This window comes from Coturnix japonica, chromosome W (genome assembly GCF_054131305.1).
Source record: "Coturnix japonica strain WE chromosome W, WE-NBRP24, whole genome shotgun sequence".
Taxonomy (NCBI): domain Eukaryota; kingdom Metazoa; phylum Chordata; class Aves; order Galliformes; family Phasianidae; genus Coturnix; species Coturnix japonica.
The window spans coordinates 5333581-5354522 of record NC_140701.1 but is presented as its reverse complement, the minus strand read 5'-3'; the positions used below and the strand labels follow the sequence as shown (position 1 = coordinate 5354522).

The 20942-nt window shown below is 41.5% G+C and overlaps 1 protein-coding gene across 1 annotated transcript; it reads right to left on the bottom strand.

Moving 5' to 3' along the window:
- Positions 1-526: 526 nt before the first annotated feature.
- On the bottom strand, positions 527-10251 carry LOC146754357 (kinesin-like protein KIF20B). The gene is made up of 8 exons (XM_085527538.1): positions 9985-10251; positions 9089-9355; positions 9029-9039; positions 7035-7302; positions 6478-6539; positions 4778-4973; positions 1139-2342; positions 527-698 (listed from the first exon to the last, which is right to left on the bottom strand). Exons 1-8 carry the CDS (start codon positions 10139-10141, stop codon positions 527-529), a joined length of 2337 nt encoding a protein of 778 aa, XP_085383664.1. The 5' UTR covers positions 10142-10251.
- Positions 10252-20942: the final 10691 nt, after the last annotated feature.

Sequence of the window (20942 nt, the reverse complement as noted above, 5' to 3'; positions counted from 1 at the left end):
CCACCCCAAGCACACCCAATAAACTTTCAGACTAAGATCCTGCAAAATGGGTTTTAAAATATCTACTTATTTAATAATTAAATTTTAACTATTAACATCACTGAAGCTGAAATTGAAGAAAAAAAATATACATGCTTATATTAAAGAGCCTCTGGAAATTAGTCTATTTCTCTTCAAGTAAATAGCATTCTTCTTCCCAGTTATCAGCGTTTTTTCACAAGACTTAGGTTTTAACCTTCGGAGTTACCACGGATACCAATGGCAAGTCACCAGTAACGTAGAGATAATAACAAGTCCCCTCCAGAGGCAGATTAGCTATTCTCTTCACAAACCTTATTCCAGACTACCAACCAACTTTACTTTCCTCTGTTCATTATCTATGCGAAACCATGTTTTAACTTCTGGTCCCCTCTAGAGCTTCAATGGCAACTTTACCTAAGATTTGCTGCTAGCCACACTAGTGTGAAATTTCCAGCTTCATAGTTAAAGTTTGAGAACTTTTAACAGCAGAAAGCAAAGCATAATCTTACAGAAAAAAATATCTCAGTTGACTACAAACCTCACTTTGTACTTGCTGAATTTGTTTCTCGGCATCAGAATGTTTGTCTTTTAGATCTGCATACTCTTCTTCTTTCCTCTGCAAATCTTTTTTCAAATTCAGTACAAGGGCAGAACTCTCAGAAAGAATATTTTCTAGCCTTATGTTAAAAATAAAGAGACAAAGAACATTACTGTTACACATCTCATGGAAACAGCAATTACAGCTTAATCCATGCCCTGCCTGTTGGTTTCTATTTGTAAATAGACTCTTAAATCTATCTAGACCAGTGACAAGATTTAAACAGTTACTTTTGAATTTCAGCTTGCTTCTCATAATCAGATGCTGAAGCAATAAATTATTCAGATGCTACTCTGAGGGATGTACAACAAAACCACCAGCAATCCCCATATTATTCTTTATTTCCTTGCACACTCCTGTTTTCCCTTGGAACTCAAGTAGCATACCAAAGCATCCTAAAGTAGTAGTTTGGCCATTGATAAGCATGCAAATGCATTAAGTCGAAGGGATGTTCCCATTAAATATTTTTAACTCTAGTTCATTCTCAAAGGGCTCTAAGTTAACTCAGTGGTTACTTACGATTCTATACGTTGCACTTTCTCCATTTCACTCTTTTCCTTTTCCCGAAGAGAATGTTTCATCTGCTCCAAGCTGTTTTTCAGCTGCAAAACTTCTTGAATCAGATTTGCTTCTTTGCTACTTAAGTCTTCAAACTTTTTGTCTGCATTTGCAGACTTCTCCTGCAGAGTTGCTGTAACTGTCTCTAGATTCACAATAATAGATTCTTTTTCTTTAAGTAATTCATTGAGTTTTGACACACTGTCTTCCATTGCCTTGGAAGCCTCCAGGAGATACTCAAGCTCTTTTATTTTTACCTCACAGTTGGCAACTTCCTCCTGAAATTGTGCAATCACTCTCTGATCTTCTGCAGTCTTTTCTTCAAAGTCCTGAGTTTTCTTCTCTATTTGCTCATGTAACTGTTTCACAAGATCATCTTCCTGACTAGTGTGAGTTGTAATCTCACATAGCTTCATTACAAGTTGACGATTATGATTTTCAGCATTATTCAGTCCCGCCTTTAGGTTTTCATTGTCTTGAAGCAGTGCTTTGATGTGCTGACTTTTTTGTGAGGAAACATCAACAATACTTCTGCATAATTCCCAAATCCTTTCAAGACTATAGTTAAAAGAGAGGTCCTGCACAAGATCTGAGATGGAAGAAGTCTGTGACTGAGTGCATGCAGAACTAATTTGAGATGTCCCTGGCTCATCTTTTTCACAGTCTGAGGAATCCTTTACACTGACAAAGTCAGTACCGATGGCATGAAACTCTAAGTGACATTTGTATAATTCATCTAATTTGGTCCGCATTTCTTTTACTTGTGACACTTTACCAATTATATATTCTTTGGCAAATTCTATGTTGTTAGTTAGTTGGGCATTTTTGTTTTCTAGTGTCATATTTATAGATTTCTGTTCATCCAGTTCAGAAGCAATTTCCCGATAGTCAGCTTGACCCTGCAGAATTTGTTCACGGAGGGCATCAGCTGTTTCTTCAGAAAAAGAAAGCTGAATACGCAGGCTTGTTACCTGCTTACTGAAATCTTCTTTTTTATTTTTTTCTCTTCCGCATTGTTCTTCAAGCACAGTTAAATGACGTTCCAAGATTTCAGTTCTTTCCCTCAGTGCTAGTACTTCCTTTCGGTACGCGGAGCACTTTTGTTTCATGTGTTCAATTGTCTTTTGCTCTACAGTGTTCTTTTTCTTTCTCTCATTTACAACTACTGTAAAACAAACAAACAAACAAACAAACAAAAAAAAGGGAAAAGGAATGTAGCTCAGATTGATTAAAATCATTATTACATAGCAGTTCACAACACCAAGTAGCAACTTCTAAGTGAAAAACTGTCGTAATATGCAAGCCATACCCTCACATCACATAGTATTTGATACTAGTGAAGGAATTAAAGTCCTCTGAACACGTAATCAGGTGCCTCAGATTTCTATACAGAATTAACAGCAAAAGGTTTTCAGTCTGGAAGAACACTTTTACCATGGCACTACTCAAACCTTCCACTCCACACCAGTAGAAAATCTGATTAGATTTAAGAAACATGGGAACGAGATAGATAATTCACAGCTATATTCTTTCTATCTTCCGTGCTTCAGCAATCCCTATAAGGCAGCCAGGAATCACTCCATCTACATCTAAATGGTAGATAAACAGTTCTCTAAGAAATTTCATTCCAACTCACAGTCCTCTTACTTTCAAAAGAAAGATAAAACCCTGGACAAGTTGATCACTTAAGTGTTGATATCTGTCTCTCTTATTCAGTTCTCTAAACAAAATATGAGGATTCCTACTTCTGTCCACACTTACTCTTTTGCATATAAAGTTCACTCATAAAGTTGTACAAATTTGCAGATTCAAGTTTCCATAAATATTCCATTAGCTTGGGGCTGTTTTTTTCTTTAACTGGTGAGCAATTAGCTAAAATCACATGCATTTTCTTTCTATCAAAAGCGACTTCTGCTGTATTTCATCATTGCTTTAGAATCCAGTTATGTCCATTCCATAATATGCATACTTTAAGTATTAGAAAAATAAATATAAGTCAAGACTTACTAGGGATTGGGTCACCACAACAATATATTCAATGGTGATTCTTGTACAGTCCTTTTATTACTACAATGCAGAATTTTATAGTGCCCACGTGCAGCCTGCATTACATACAGATTCACATGTACTGCATGGAAACAGCCTCTTAACTCATCTAAGGAGTTTTATATACAGCCCTCAACTGATTTAAAAGTCATACTGAAGAAACAGCAGTGGCATATTCCACCCCAAACCAGGTTTTGGTTTTGATTGCTGCTCCCAGCAACACTAGTGAGGGGAATATGATTTATAAGTAATCTAAACACTTTATGCTGAAAACAACAAGCAAGTACTAAAGCAAGATAAATAAGACTAGGGAGAAGATGTGTAATGTTCAGTCTAGAAGCTCCTTACAGAGGAAGTAGGGAAAAAGCATTATTACAGAGCATAGGAAACAAGACCTAAAAGCTCAGAGAATGGTGTAAATACCCTGAACTTGAAGCTGAGATAACCTAGCATCTCCTAAAACACTTTTGCTTGTGCTACTTATATAACTAATTCTACAAAAGAACCAGCACAACATACCTGTGCTCATTGTTCTACTGTGTATATTTAACATAGCTAAAGAATATATATTAAGCGGTTTTTGAAATTGGACGCTATTAATACTCACAAATAGAAGAAAATTTTAACATGATTGAATACTCAGTACTTCTTAACAGAAAACTTCATGCTGACATTGTGACTATCAGCTACCCATTTTAATTCCTATGTGGAGCATTGCTGTCATTAATTTTTAAATGAGAGCTTTGGTCATATGATTAGAACAAACCCACTACTATTTGGAGTATGGAGGAGTCCACATCCCTCCCTCAGTCTCTGGTAAGATGCTTATATGTGATGCCATTCAGTGGTCACATTAGGATTCAATATTTATGCCAAATAAAGGCAGCAGGGACAAATCATCCAAGAACAGCATCTCATCCAAAGAAGGCCTTGACTTTCTCCCTTGCACATATTTTGCAAGAGGAATACAAGAAAGGAAGGGAATACAGCTAAGTTTTACATTTTCCCTTCTACATTGTATATGCCTTCCGTAATTCTAGGAACACTGATGCTCAGCTGTGCCCAGAAGTGAAGTTAAATGCATCAGAGCTTATCCAAACCATTTTGCTCAAATATTGCCCATGAGCGAGCAATTGGCAGGTCGTCAACAATTTTGATAGTTGCTTCAGGAAAAACAAAACAAACAAACAAAAAAAAGCACTTGAGCAGGTGATGCTACTCAGAAGATCAGCAACAGCAGTTGAAACAATCCTAAAGAAACTGCTTTAAAACTATTACCAAATCTGCAAGTGCATCAACAGATGAGGAAAAAGCAGCAAAAAGGAAAAAAATAGTGCAAAAAACTTTTATTCTTAAGCATTCAAAAATGAACAGCATAGGACCTTCTGAAAAAGGGATATTTACATAACAGTTACTTCTATTTACAGTTTAACACAGTGGCTTTTCTCCTTATACCATAAGGTACGCGCTTCACAGCCTTTTGCTTCCTATCCGGAATAGGAAGCAATTTATTGTTTTGGAAGACACTCTGTTCAACGATGGAAGAAACTGTACCTTTCTTTGGAGGTGGCTCTTCCACAGTAGGCTTATCTTCATCAGTACTGCGCTTTCTTCCCACTTCCAACTCAGCTTTCTCTTGTTTCAGTGCTTTAACTGAAGGCACTGAAAATTGGCTGCTTTCAGTTCCTTTATTAGTGTTCTCTTCTGCCGGTTCTGCTTTAATGGTAGTTAAATGGTAGGTAGTCTTTTCCTGTATTGATATAAGATCAGTTACATTGAAGCTTAACAAAAGGAGCACTTAAGTCTCAGTAATCTTCTGTAGGCAAATATTTACACAAAACCATACAGCTAAAATATTTACCCGGTGACTCTATAGACATCAGTTACAAATCTCAATAGCAGACAGAACAAGTACACCTTCAGATAATGACAAGTGCAATACTCGGTAGAGTATACAAGGGAAAGCAAGAGCCTAGCAGGTTACAAAGTAAAAGACTTGCACACAATCAAGAGTTTACCGGTTTATCAAAGAATTTCCTGTTTCCAAGAAGTCAACAAAATTACAAACATGGTCAAAGAGCAAATGGTCAGCTCTCATACAAGTTCATCACATCACACTTCTGCTAAGCTGCTAAAATCACTTTCATCGTGACAGATATAATCCAACCTTAAAGCTTAGTCAGCTCTGTCACGCATATTTTAGATTGTGTCCTTGACCACAAGTGAAGCTTCCTTACTTACAAGATGACGATTGTTAAGCCATGCTGGCACTGCCAAGGACTGATTATTCATCTTTAGTAACTTATGAAAAGAAAAGCCTCAGAAGTGTTCAGGCCACACAATCTCACAGATAGAGTTGGAGCCTTGTTCTTGGAAGAAGTAATAGGTGAGGACATGACTACTCATCACAGTCAGCTTTAATACCATGGAAATACTAAGTTGCAGTGATGCAGACAGTCAAAGACTAAGAAGGGTCAAGTTGCTAAGCTTACAGGGTTAGAGATCTGAGTGACAGAATTAACTATAAATGTTTTCAGAGCTACTTCAGGCTACCAAACATCAAAAAATGAACAAAAACCACCAGAAGTGGGATGCACACATACTTAATCAAGCTAGTCTTCACATATTCAGTAGCTCGCAGTACATTAGTCAGGATAAAGTTTTATGGACTGCATAGACCGTGGAGATATCCTGACCATTCATACTCGTACTTCCAACTCAACTCAACATACTTTTACTGTTGCTCTTCCTCTGATGTAGGAGTGTGAGGCAGGAGTTAGTGGAACACGCTGATATTTTTGTTGTTTGTGTTAACAACAACTACCTTCAGATAAATTTGAATTGTTTACAATTTCAAGCAAGTACCAGCTACATACAGAAAATCAGTTTTCCAAAAATGTGTTGATTACAAGCATAGAATTAGTGTTTTTCTTTTTTTGTATAAGGATACGGAGATGTGTAAAACTCACGTAATCTTTTACTTTTTCTTCTAAATGAGATTTTAAGTCTTGTAGCTCTGTAATAATGTCATCTTTCTGCACCTTGATTGAGATTGGAAATAAAAAATAAAAAAAATTCAGTCATCAGTTTCTAATGTAGTGTTAAGTAGCTGAATTACACAATGCATTAAAGGCAAATTCAGTTAAGCTAAGCTCGGTAAGAAATCTAGTAATGGAGCCTACTGGAATAGCATTTTAAGCTACCACAAGTTGGTATTAAAACAATTTTACACAACATCTTCTTGATAAAGTTACCTCAGTTGCTTCTTTAAGTTGCTCAACAGACTCATCCAATTTAATCACCTGCATTTCAAAGTCTGTAACACACAGAAAAGGTTGTATTACATAAGTAGCCAATAGATAGTTTATTAAGTAATCAATTTTTCCAGATATTCTAACGTTTAGGTAGCTTTTGAACAGATTAATTAATTTGCATGTGGTCTTCACTTATTGGGAGTGATTCAAAAGTTTTCTATATTTCTTGGAACGAAAACATTGCATCAACAAGACATAAAGAAGAGTAGAGATTACAATATAAAAGTAAAAATCAAGATATAGACGTTTAACCCCATACTTACGAAAGCGTAAAGCTGCTAGTTGCAGTTTAAAGGAGAGGGGGAAAAAAAGACAAGAAATAACCAAAAACCGTGGAATTGCTGAACCTGAATATACACAAGGAACAAACTATCACTTATCTACAGGCTATGGTTCCAAAGGTAGAACATCTCCTCTAATTCCTACTCAAACTGGTTATTTCTCTTTTAGATTAATGAACTATTTCTGTCTTCTACCTTTCACATCGCATAACTCACCTTTGTTCTTCTGCATCAGCTCTTCTTCAGTTTTAAGTAGTTTGGTGTTTTTCTCTGTTAGCTCTTCTTTGGTCTCCATCAGTTCAAAGTTAGTTTTCTCCAGCTGCTTTTCAAACCAGCCAGTATCTTCCTTCGGGTCCTCCAGGGATACAATGGAACTATGTGCTGCCTCAGCTTGCTCTTTAATATCCATGACATCATAATGCACAGAATCAAGAATGCCCTCAGGATCAACACAGGTGTCAGGCACTATGCTATGTTCTCCACCCTGAAACGTAATTTATAATCAGTTAAAACTGGTGAATAGCTGACTACATAATAGCTGTTTTTCTACACATAGTCTGGATAGCCACTATGAAGACAGCCATACAAGAAGTTTTTAATTTCAGCTTCAAAACCCACCTCACAAATTCACATACAACATGACAGTGATTCGTATGGGGGGAAGATAAGTGGCATTCTAGTAACAGCTAATATATTTTATAGTATTTGATGACCACACTCCCTTTTTTTTTTTTTTTTTTTTTTTTTTTTAAATATTACCCCAGATTGATCTCCTTCAAATTTAACGTACAAGTTCGGACTCCCCTTTTCTTTGTATACAGCGTAAATTTTCATTTTGTGTTGCAGAAACAAGGAAAACGCCCAAATTCCCAAAGCTTTCTGAAACTGTTCTTAAGGCTCAGCAACTATTCCTGCTAGATGAAGAATAGATGTATCTTGCTCATCATACAGCAACACAGCATGCACTTCTTTGTAAACAGCCTTGTGTTTCTATAAGATGTGCCCATAACATTTAAATAGTAAAAAGGAAAATATTTAAGAAAAAAAAAAGGAAAATACTTAAGAAAAAATAAAGGAAAATACTTAAGAAAAAAAAAGAAAAATACCAGGGTGTCATGGTTTAATAATTTTGTAATTTTCTATCAGTATTCCACATCATAACATCATATAAAGCATGAATAATTTTACTGCTCCCGAACACTTGCAGTATATTGTTGATATTGTCGTGTGGGGCCATACAGCAGCAGAGATTTTCAAGAAAAGAAAACAGATAATCCAAATTCTTTTGCAAGCTGGTTTTGCCATTAAGCGCAGCAAGGTGAAGGGGTCTGCCCAGGAAATCCAGTTCTTAGGTGTAAAATGGCAAGATGGGCATTGACACATCCCAGCAGATGTGATTGACAAAATCACTGCTATGTCTCCGCCCACCAACAAGACAGAGACCCAATCTTTTCTGGGAGTAGTGGGCTTTTGGAGAATGCATGTCCCAAACTACAGCCACATAGTGAGCCCCCTCTATCAGGTAACACGGAAGAAGAATAATTTCTCATGGGGTCCTGAGCAGCAGCAGGCTTTTGAGCAGGTAAAACAAGAGATAGCCCGTGCCGTGGCCTTGGGGCCAGTACGGACAGGACAGGATGTAAAGAACATCCTCTACACTGCTGCTGGAGAGAAAGGTCCCACTTGGAGTTTGTGGCAAAGAGCTTTAGGAGAAACCCAAGGCCAACCCCCGGGACTTTGGAGTCGAGCATATAAAGGGTCTGAGGAGTGCTACACTCCAACTGAGAAGGAGATCTTAGCCATGTACGAGGGGGTTTGGGCTGCTTCTGAAGTAGTTGGGACAGAGGTTCAGCTCCTTCTAGCACCTCGCTTGCCTGTGGCCCCCCTGTCACGGACACAGGTAGATTTTTGTTTAAACCGTGACAACTACCCAGAATGCAGCATAAGGGAATTTTTGCCTAGAACTCTGGAGGACTATTTTTAACTCAGAAAGGTCAGAGATAGAAAGTTCACACTGATTTCTGGGTCACCAGCCTCACCGTACATCAGCATTTTTGGTTTTTAAATGATACATAAAGTTCTCAATGGCACTGCTCTAGTCGGTAGTTCTTTCCCTTTCCGTGCAGCTTGCTCTGTGCATGGCTTGTGAACCGCTATTCAGGCCAGACAGCTGCAGCCCCAAAGACCTGCCATAAACGTACAAATTCTACCAGGATAATGTCTTGGTAGTGGAGAAACAGGATGCGCAGTCATATGGCTCTCACACATACCTTGTACAACCAGCTTGGCTCTGGACTGGGCATCACCAATGTCACAGGTGTACACGTCACTGTCACTTTTCTCCAGATTTTTTATGCACAGCTGCAGGTCTCGTCCTTTCTGTGCCCTCTTGTATTTCCTGCCAGGCCTGAGCTCAGCAATGCCTTTCCTCCATATGACGAAGGATGCGGCTTTCTCGCTCTGACATGTAAAAAGTGCACTTCCACTTTCTTCAATTTTCACATCTGAAAGTTCCTTGATAAAGTAATTAGGTTTTTCTGGAAGGAAAAAAAAAAGGATGAGGGTGTAGGACAAAGGGATCTGTTACCCCAACAAGTCCCAAGCATACAGAGGTGTCCTGAATCTCCTTTGCCCTCATTTCAGAATATCACATAGAGATGCAAAGAGTCTAAGAAGACCACAGAGTCCACCCATTTACATAGGTTTGATAATTCCAGTAGATATCTGGAAAGTTCAATACCATTATACATGCGCTGGTAGGATCTCATCTGATAAACTGCATATAGTTTTGATTACACATATTCAATATAGACTAATTCAGATTGCCATCTTTTCGTGGCTCACTAACACCCAAGATCATAGAATCATAGAATGATCACAGAATCATAGAGTGGCCTGAGTAGAAAAGGACCTCAAAGATCATCTAGTTTCAAACCCCCTGCCAAGGGGTCACCAACCACCAGACCAGGCTGCCCAGATCCACATCACACTGGAGAATCATTCAGTTTCCAGATTATTTTAAGGAAAAGATTTTAATCCATCATATTTTCTGAAAACTAAGAATTGATCCTGCTCAAGGAAACAGAAGAGAAAAACATCACCCACAGGCTGCAGATATTTACCTCGACTTCTCTACATGCCATCCCCAGTGTGCTTTTCAACTCACCTTGCACAGTGACCCTGGCTTTTGTTATGGAGTCCTCTGTCTCACAGGGGTACTCCCCACTGTCCTTGGCAGTAGAGTCATGGATGATCAGAATGGCCCCAGTTCCTTCCCTCCTGCTGCAAGTCATACTTCTGGCTTTTTCTGATTGCTTTGCCATCCTTGTACCACCTGATGTTCAAATCCGGTTTTGACAGCTCACAGCTCATGCTGATGTCCTGCCCTGCTGCTGCTGTCTTATCCTCCAGCTGTTTTGAAACCTCAGTAGGTTTTCCTGGAAGAAAACATTGCTTTTTGAGTAACATACACTTAGGGTAGGATGCCTCTCTCAAAATACATGCATCAACATGCTGGAGATAAGTTAGAGAGGCACTTGCAACAGACGCCATCCTACAGCCAGCAGTAATCTGTAAAGTACAGACAATAGAATTCCAGGCACCATTAATTCTCTCTTAAATCTACCCCATTGAGGATGATGAACCATGTCTGAAAACTGCCTCTTCTTTCTCTCCACTGATCACACTGGGAGCCTCGGATGATGCTCTCAGATGCACATGTTCTAGATAGGAATTTGTTGTACAGCTAGATGGTGTGAAGGCCATCCCTTCAGCTTATAATTAGAGGATATTTGCTCCCACAGTTCCCTCAACAGAGCATTCCTGATTTACTGTTAATGGAACAAGCTGTAGTGAGATGCCCATTTCCAACACTACCCCAGTGCTTTGGGTAGTTCTCACATTTGTGTCAAATGGTTCCTCCTTTTACTTATTTTTAAGAGAAATTCTCAGTGCTTCAAGGTTCAAGTAGAAGGTTGCTATTCACTTTAACCATATTATGAGTTAGCTCTCACGACAATCTTATCAGAAGACAGTTGAAGGAATCAGACCCCAGAATCTCTCCCATCTCATTGCCTTTCACAGAGAGGCTTTGGAGGTTAGACCACGGGCAGTAAAAACCACTTCCCCAGCGTCAGTAGGAGTCACACTTTTGATAAGGAGAGCCTATTTCTGACTCACGTTAGAAGCTTTAAATCACCCACCACTTTCCACTCTGCTTCCATTCAGTGTCCAGTTGAACTCATCAATGCTTTCATGGGACAGAATGCATTCAAAAGTACAATCTTCTCCCTCCTGGATTTCAGTGTTTTTCAGCCGTTTGCTAATGCCACTATTCAGCTCTGGAAGGTAAGAGATAGGTTAGTATGAGGTTTATATGGAGAAAAGGCATTTGTGACTGACATGAGTAGCAGCACTGGTGTTTTAACTCAGGATTTGCAGAACATGGCTGCATTCCTTACAGATGTATTCTCTAAGACATTCTCCACTCAGAATTACCAGAAAGCTATAAAAAAAAAGAGACGTGAATCTCTTGTCTTTGCTCTGGAAGAACTACAAGGCGAGCAGCTATGCCCATGGAGCAGAATGAAGATTCAATGAGCCACAGAGGGAACAACCTAACAGAGAGGACAACTCTAGGATGCTGTGTGAGAAAAAGGGTTTTGCCTATGACAAGAAATCAAATGTTTCTATTAGCTAATTTGTTACCATCCTACCCCTACTGGTGTTCAAACCATTTCTCCATTTTAGGGAAATTTAGAAAGGAAATATTTCCAGGACATTCTTGATGTGTTTGGTGATTTTCATGGCAAAATGAGACACATTTACATCAAAAGCAATGGGAATTTTCCAGACATCACTGCGCTAAATTGCAGTAATACACTTCTATTGTAGAAACTATTAAGGCTCGTGGGGGAATATGTGTAAGACATAGTGACCACACTGAATGTGCTTTCAGCACTCCTTTGCTTTCCACAGTACTTACCCTGAATGCCGACCTTTGACTTGGCAACATCAGTGCCAATATCACAGGTATAGAAACCTGCATCTGACTTCTCGAGGTCATGGATAAGGGGACATAGGGTCTTCCCAGACTTTACCAGCTCATACTTGTTGCCAGAAGAGAGCAGAACCCCGTCCTTCTTCCACACTGGTTTGACCTTCTCTTTATAGAGACTTCGCATTCCAATTTAATCACACCCCGCTCCTCAACAAAAACATCATCCAAGGACTTCATGAAGACAGCAGGCTTCTCTGCAATTAAACAGGCAAAAAAGAACAACGTGATACAGAAGTTGAGACATTTCCAGTTGCTTTCAGATTTTTAAATAGGGATCAATAAATCTTTACCAGTACTGACGACACCAGTATAGAACCTAAAGCGGTTTCATGTCCGTTGACTGAATGCGCTTTATGGTATTCTGAACTAATCAGGAGGAGAATACAGGGAACAGGAGGGACAGCCTGCATTGCCGGTGGGTGGGACTGATATCATATGAAGTAATTGGGATGCAGCTCTTCTAAAGCTGGAGAGCCGGCATTGCCCTCACGTACAGCAGAGCTCATACAGCAGGCCTCAGGATTAAGAGGATAAGCTGCTGAACAATTTTGATTTTCCTGTTTTATTGACTCCTTTTATCTATCTTCTATTTCACACATCAGATGTTTATAATGGGGAAAAAACACCCACCAAATGCAAAAGAAAGGAGAAAAATGAAATCCTTCAAACTCTGGAGTGCATAGAGTAAAAGAGCTTAATTGCTGGGGAGATCAGATTAGAATCACAGTATCCTTAGAATTGGAAGAGACCCTTAAAGGCCATCTAGCCCAGCTCCCCTGCAATAAACAGGGACATTCACAGCTAGATCAGGTTACTCACAGCCTGGTCATTAGTCATTCCAGAGGCAAAACACACACTGAATGAGCTCTCCCTGCAGTCATAAATACTTGGAGACAACAGCATTGACACTGCATGTTACTGAAGCAGTAAAAGAAATTGCTCTTGTAACTCTTCTTGTGTTAAGTAAAATGATGATAAAAAGCAATGGAATGCTTTGGCAGGACACCAAAACCATCCTCCTTCGTTGATATCTGCTGCAATGGAACCTTCCACTGGAAGAAAGCCCCTGATGTCTTGTCACCCCAGAGAGGTGAGCTTTAGAAGCAGGACTGCTGCACAATAGAATGAACTGGGGCTCCTTAGCATCTCTTACATCCAGGAGGGGTGTGATCAGACCCACCTATCACCTTCAGGTGCGCTTTCTGACACCTTGTCTGACTTCACTGTCACTGTGCCAGCATCCTCAGGCTTAACCTGCTTCATTGTCAGTTTGCAGCAATTGCCAACGTTCTTGATGTCCTTGTAATTGTTGGTGTAAATGAGGTTGCCATTCAGGAACCATTCCACGTCCTCGTCATCATGGGACAGCTCGCAGGAGAAGACAGCAGAGCTCTCTTCTTCAATTTCTACATCCTGCAAGTGCTTCGTTACTTCTACATTGCGGGCTGTGGGGAAACAAGGTGAACTGTTACCACTGTTACTATAAATCATACTGGGATGTGGTAGAATGGTTGGACTAAACGATCTTTGTGTAGTATTCTCAGTGAAGATTATACATTTATAAAGTTAGCAGGAGAGAACGGCAGAAATCAACCTCAAGAAGAGAAATCTGAGGTGAAATAGGACATGTAAGAGACCACCCCCCCTGCTCTTACCTTCAGCTGTCAGCGTGGTTTCAGTCTCTGCAATTCCTGCCTTGCACTTGTACACACCAGCATCATCGGGCTTCAGCTTCAGAATCTTGAGCTCTGCTGAATGCTTATCCCTCTTGATCTTGTACTTCTCAGAGGGCTCGATGGGTGTGTGGCCCTTGAACCATTTCACAACCTTTGGAGAAGGCCTGAAGTCACAGGACAGGATGACAGAATGACGTTCCAAAGCTGTCTTGTCCTCCAACTTCCTGGTGATTTCTATATGGTAATCTGCAAAACAGGGGTGGAAGAGAAGAAAGGATGAGGACAATTGGAAGAAGAGGAAAGTCTCTTGCGTCTGCTCCATTTCAATTAATCTCATGTTCACAATGGTTTTTTGAACCACTCTAAAGATAAAAAAAACAATTGTCTATAGGGAATGCCATTGACTACATTTCTATAAAGTAATACTGTATATTATCTACCAAATGCAAGGTCCAGCTCTTGTTCTGTGCTTATTAAATTGCTCCCAAATGTTGAGGCTTTTATTCAAATAAGAGTGAGTTAAAAATATAACAAGTACTTTAGGATGTGAATGGATAATCTTACGCTGGGGACAACAGCGGACAAAAAGCCTGGAAGTTTCTTTCAGATGAAATCAATGAGAAATGGCATCAAACTTATGTGCTACCAAACTTCAACTTGTCTAGTTCTGAAATACAATTAATTTCACCTGATTTGACCTCTTTGCTATAGCCAAGGACAAAACGTCAGCTCTGTAGATCTGAATAGTAAGCACATCAAAACTATTCAAACAGATCTTTTACTGAGATGCAGCTGTCTCATTTAGTGTCCAACGACTTTTAAATGGAAATGGAGCAGACCCTCCAGACACACACACAATATTTCAAAGACCCCAGTGAAGGAAGACTGTACGTTAATTAATTCTTCATCTTCATGATGTAAACCAAGCCAGGATATGTTACCTCTGACGAGCAGATTGGCTGTGGATTTTGATTTGCCAATTGAGAACTGAATGGTGCCTGTCATATCAGTGGTGGTTTTCGGTATGGTCAGCTGGTGGATGGTGCCTTCTTGCTGCATAATCAAGTTTCTGCCAGCCTGTAAGACTTCCCACGTAGATACCACTTGGGAGGTTTCACAGAAGGAATGGATACCTCGCATTCAAATTTGGCTTCTTCAGGCTCAGTCACATAGTGTCATGGTTTTGTAATTTTGTAATTTTGCTATCAGTATTCCACATCATAACATCATGTCAAGTATGGATACTTCTGTTGAATGTGCAGTCCACAGAAGAAGACTACATATCCCAGAGAACAACAGGAGTAACAATAAGTCACGGGACCAGGACTCTATATAATCTCGTTCCCAGGCTGGAGTGCCCTCCTTCTTCTCTCGAACTTCTCGGAGAGTGGGAAGCGTTCCAGCCGTGTCGCCTAGAGTTCACAGTAGGCCTCTCGGTTTTCGGAGACTCTCTCTCTCTCTGTTTCGTTCGATTTTGTTAGCCTTAATTATATTATATTGTGTTATCTTGTATTTCGATATCATATTTAGTAAAATAAGTTTTTCCTCCTTAGATTGTCGCTGTTTTATCCCACTCCCCTTTTCCCCCTCCTTTCCAGGCCCCGGGGGGGGGGGCGTGGGGTGGCTTCCCCTGTCACGGGCATAGGTAAATCTAAGTAACCCGTGACAGATTTTTTGGTGGAGAATGCGGGCATAGAGCTTTTTAGCTTTTAGAACAACTCTCTCTTTGCTCTTAAAGAGCTTCGTTACGGGAGTGTTGGGAGTGTTATCTTTCCGTAGCTGCTCACAGAGAACGTGACCTTGAAATACCAGACAAATTGTCAACATTAAGGGCTGCTGCACATTCTCAGCATTGCTATCTAACTTTTGTGTAGAAAACAAAGGGATTTCTTTCTCCCTTAGAGCAAAGCTAGCTAGCTCTGACTTTTACAGAGCCTGCCAGCTATGAATCCACTCTTCATCCCAGTTGCTCTGTTTAAGGGATTGAAAGCAATTATGATCTTCTTAAAGTATTGGTCAACTATTAACACCATAATTTGGTGTTGTGGAGTTGTGCAGATATATAGCCTAATAAGGTGGATACTGATGGAGACACCTGCCTGGTACTTTTACGAGATGTGGTATGGTCAGAATTTTGGCATCTACACCTCAGATGGAATTGTGAATCTTACAAACACTTGCATCCCAGATGGAACAGGCAATTTTACAAATACTTGCATCCCAGATGGAACAGGCAATTTTACAAACACCACCATGTTTAATTCATTGTACAGGCTAAAAAAACCCTTTTTATTTGGGTTGTACTCTCAGATTTCCACACGCTTTTCAATAACTGAGATAGGGTTCATACTTGCACTCATGTTATCACTATCAATGCATGCATATATGTTCCTATGCATTCGTTCTATGCGGAAGTCCCCTCCAGAACCAGAGAATGATGACTGGCAGGGAATATGGAAAGGTTTAGGAAAAGTCTTAGAAGCATGGGGACCCGCAGTGTCATGGGATTTCACTCTTGAACACCTAAGGGACCCTAAGAAATTAAGTGAGTATTTGGGTCAGAGATCTAAGGAGGTAAACCTTATGTGGGGTTTGGCTTATGCATACCGTGCTTTGTATCATACTATTCTGGAAAGAGAGAGTTTCCGATCTGAGATTCAAGCCCAAGTTAATTCTGATCAGTCACAGGAGGCATCAGTAGCAATATCAGTTGCCCCTGTGGAAGGCAAGAAATGGAAACGGGTGTCCATGCGTCTAGAACGAAAAGAAGGAGAAGCACAGGGGGGGGCTGCAGAAGACCCAGGTGCCGGGCATGGAGCAGTACCGAAAAAAGCAAAGGCAAAAACCAAGAGGCATGAAGAAGAGACTGATGATGAGGAGGAAATCACCTATTGTCGACCTCTGAAGCTGACTGAAATCCAAGGCTCAAGAAAGGAGTTCACACGGCGTCAAGATGAAGGTATCCTTGCTTGGTTGCTTCGCTGCTGGGACAACGGGGCCAACAGCTTGTCTCTAGATGGTAATGAAGCTCGCCAACTAGGAAGCATTGCTCAAGATGCAGGTATCGACAGAGGGATTAGCAGATGTTCGGATGGAGCTGCCACTCTCTGGTTGCGGCTGTTAGAAGCCGTGAGAGAAAGGTACCCCTATAAGGATGCTTTGAAGCCTAAATTTGATAGTTGGAATACCGTCCAAAAAGGTATTCAGCGCCTGAGGGAATTGGCCATGGCGAAAATGTTGTACAGCCCTGATCCAAGCGAACTTGACCCTGAGAGAGTGAGGGCCGATCCTGACATGTGGCAGAAAATCACAAGTACAGCACCAGAGAGAATTGCACAGTCATTGGTATCAGGATCTAAAGGATTCGTGGACAGATGGCCCCGAGTTGTTGAGCTGATTATAATGCTTCAAACCATCGATCAGCAGCTCCCCCAACTGCATGCCGCAGTTTCTGCCATCTCACGGCTAGAAAACCGAGTAGATGAAATGTGCAAGAAATTGTTTCCATCAACTAATTGTAATGATCCTGTAATAGTATCAGAAACAACTGATGAAGGTCAATCCTCGTACGGGCCACCAGGTCTAATGAAGGATCTGATCAAACTAGTCCAGTCCTACTCCCCACCTGCATCATCAAAAGTCTCAGCTGTTAAACGCACACGCTTCCCAGCTCGAGCAAAGAACAACAGTACGATTGCACCGCGTGTTTCCATGTGGCGCTACCTACGTGACCGTGGAGAAGACATGAGGAAGTGGCATGATCAGCCTACTTCTGCACTACGAGCACGGGTGAAAGAACTGCTAGACATACCAACCACCAGTGGAGTTGCTCCAGTCATCACAGGTAACCAATAGAGGGGCCCTGCCCTCAGTCAGGGGAGGGAAAGGGATAATAGAGTTTATTGGACTGTGTGGATTCGATGGCCTGGCACATCAGAACCACAGGAATATAAGGCGCTGGTGGATACCGGTGCACAGTGCACCCTAATGCCCTCCAGTCATGAAGGGACAGAATCAATCCATATTTCTGGAGTGACTGGGGGCTCTCAAGAATTGACTGTGCTGGAGGCTGAAATAAGCCTCACTGGCAAAGACTGGCAAAAACATCCTATTGTGACTGGCCCAGGGGCTCCATGTATACTGGGTATTGATTACCTCAGAAGGGGGCATTTCAAGGATCCTAAGGGGTATCGATGGGCCTTTGGGATAGCTGCTGTAGACATGGACAACATTAAGCAGCTGTCTGTTTTGCCTGGCCTGTCAGAGGACCCATCTGTTGTGGGGCTGCTACGAGTAAAAGAGCAGCAGGTACCGGTTGCTACAAAGACAGTGCACAGACGGCAGTATCGCACCAACAGGGATTCCTTGCTCCCCATTCATGATTTGATTCGCCAGTTGGAGAATCAGGGAGTGATCAGTAAAACTCACTCACCTTTTAACAGTCCCATATGGCCAGTGCGTAAAGCCAGTGGAGAATGGAGGCTGACAGTAGACTACCGTGGCCTGAATGAGGTCACACCCCCATTGAGCGCTGCTGTGCCGGACATGTTGGAACTCCAGTACGAGCTGGAGTCAAAAGCAGCCAAATGGTATGCCAGCATTGACATTGCCAATGCCTTCTTTTCTATTCCTTTGGCCGCAGAATGCAAGCCACAGTTTGCCTTCACCTGGAGGGGCATTCAGTATACTTGGAACCGTTTGCCCCAGGGGTGGAAACACAGCCCAACCATTTGCCATGGGTTGGTCCAAACTGTACTGGAACAGGGTGGTGCTCCTGAACACCTGCAGTACATTGATGACATTGTTGTGTGGGGCGATACAGCAGAAGAAGTTTTCACAAAAGGAGAGCAGATAATCCGGATTCTTCTACAAGCTGGCTTTGCTATTAAGCGAAGCAAAGTAAAAGGACCTGCCCAGGAAATTCAGTTCTTAGGTATAAAGTGGCAGGATGGACGTCGTCACATCCCAGCAGATGTGATCGACAAAATCACTGCCATGTCTCCACCAACTAGCAAGAAAGAGACACAATCTTTCCTGGGTGCAGTAGGCTTTTGGAGGATGCACATTCCAAACTACAGCCTCATTGTAAGCCCCCTTTATCAGGTAACGCGGAAGAAGAATGATTTTGCATGGGGCCCTGAGCAGCAGCAGGCTTTTGAACAGATTAAACAAGAGATAGCCCGTGCTGTAGCCCTGGGGCCAGTACGGACTGGACAGGATGTAAAGAACATCCTCTACACTGCTGCTGGAGAGAAAGGCCCTACTTGGAGTTTGTGGCAAAGAGCCTCAGGAGAGACCCGAGGCCGACCCCTGGGATTCTGGAGTCGATCATATAAGGGGTCTGAAGAGTGCTACACTCCAACTGAGAAGGAGATCTTAGCCGCGTATGAGGGGGTTCGGGCTGCTTCCGAAGTAGTCGGGACTGAAACACAGCTCCTTTTGGCACCTCGACTGCCCGTGCTGAACTGGATGTTCAAAGGACAGGTTCCCTCCACCCATCATGCTACTGATGTCACCTGGAGCAAGTGGATTACGCTGATTACACAGCGAGCGCGAATGGGAAACCTCAATCGTCCAGGAATCCTAGAGGTAATCATGGACTGGCCTGAAGATAAAAAGTTTGGAACATCACCAGCAGAAGAGGTATCACGTGCTAAAGAGGCCCCACCATACAACGAATTACCAGAAAATGAAAAGAAATATGCCCTATTCACAGACGGATCATGTCGCATTGTAGGGAAGCATCGCAAATGGAAAGCTGCTGTGTGGAGCCCCACACGACAGGTTGCAGAGGCCACTGAAGGTAAGGGAGAATCAAGTCAGTTTGCAGAGGTAAAAGCTGTCCAGCTGGCCTTAGATGTTGCTGAACGGGAGAGGTGGCCAATGCTGTATCTTTATACTGACTCATGGATGGTGGCAAATGCCTTATGGGGGTGGTTACAGCGGTGGGAACAAAATAACTGGCAACGGAGGGGAAAATCTGTTTGGGCCACTGAACTATGGAAGGACATTGCTTCCCGAACAAAGAATATGGTTGTAAAGGTGCGTCATGTGGATGCACATGTGCCCAAAAGTCGGGCTACTGAAGAACAACAAAACAACCATCAGGTAGATAAAGCTGCTAGAATTGAGGTGGCTCAAATCGACTTGGATTGGCAGAATAAGGGCGAATTATTTCTAGCTCGATGGGCTCATGAGACCTCAGGCCATCAAGGAAGAGACGCAACATATAAGTGGGCCAGAGACCGAGGGGTGGACTTAACCATGGACGCTATTGCGCAGGTTATTCATGATTGTGAAACATGTGCCATAATTAAACAAGCCAGAAGGATGAAACCTCTCTGGGAGGAAGGGCGATGGCAAAAGTATAAATATGGGGAGGCGTGGCAGGTTGATTATATCACCTTGCCACGATCTCGCAGTGGTAAGTGTTATGTACTCACTATGGTAGAGGCAACCACTGGGTGGCTTGAAACATACGCAGTACCCCATGCAACTGCTCGAAACACCATATTAGGTCTTGAGAAACAAGTCCTGTGGCGACATGGCACCCCAGAAAGAATTGAATCTGATAATGGGACACATTTCAAAAATTCTCTTATAAATACTTGGGCCAAAGATCATGGCATTGAGTGGATTTATCATATTCCCTACCATGCACCAGCTTCTGGTAAAATTGAACGATATAATGGGTTGTTGAAAACTATGTTGAAAGCAATGGGTGGTGGAACATTTAAGCACTGGGAGAAGAATCTGGCAGAAGCCACTTGGCTGGTCAATACTAGAGGATCTGTCAATCGTGATGGTCCTAGTCAATCTAGCCCCCTACACACTGTAGAAGGAGATAAGGTCCCTGTTATACATGTAAAGAACATGTTGGGAAAAGCTGTTTGGGTCCTTCCAGCTTCTGGAAAGGGCAAACCTATCCGTGGAACTGTCTTTGCCCAGGGACCTGGGTGCACTTGGTGGGTAATGCAGAAGGATGGGGATGTTCAATGTGTGCCACAAGGGAATTTGATGCTGGGGGAGTGCAGTCAATAATTTTATGTATCTATATATATATATATATGTTTGCATGTGTAGTGTATTTTAGTTATTATAGTTGTACATTTAGTTATGTTACATGCAATTCTACTATTTAGCTATCACAATTTTACATACGTGTATATATATGTATATATATGTATATATTAACCATGATGTAATAATGTAGAATAAGGGGTGGAATGTCATGGTTTTGTAATTTTGTAATTTTGCTATCAGTATTCCACATCATAACATCATGTCAAGTATGGATACTTCTGTTGAATGTGCAGTCCACAGAAGAAGACTACATATCCCAGAGAACAACAGGAGTAACAATAAGTCACGGGACCAGGACTCTATATA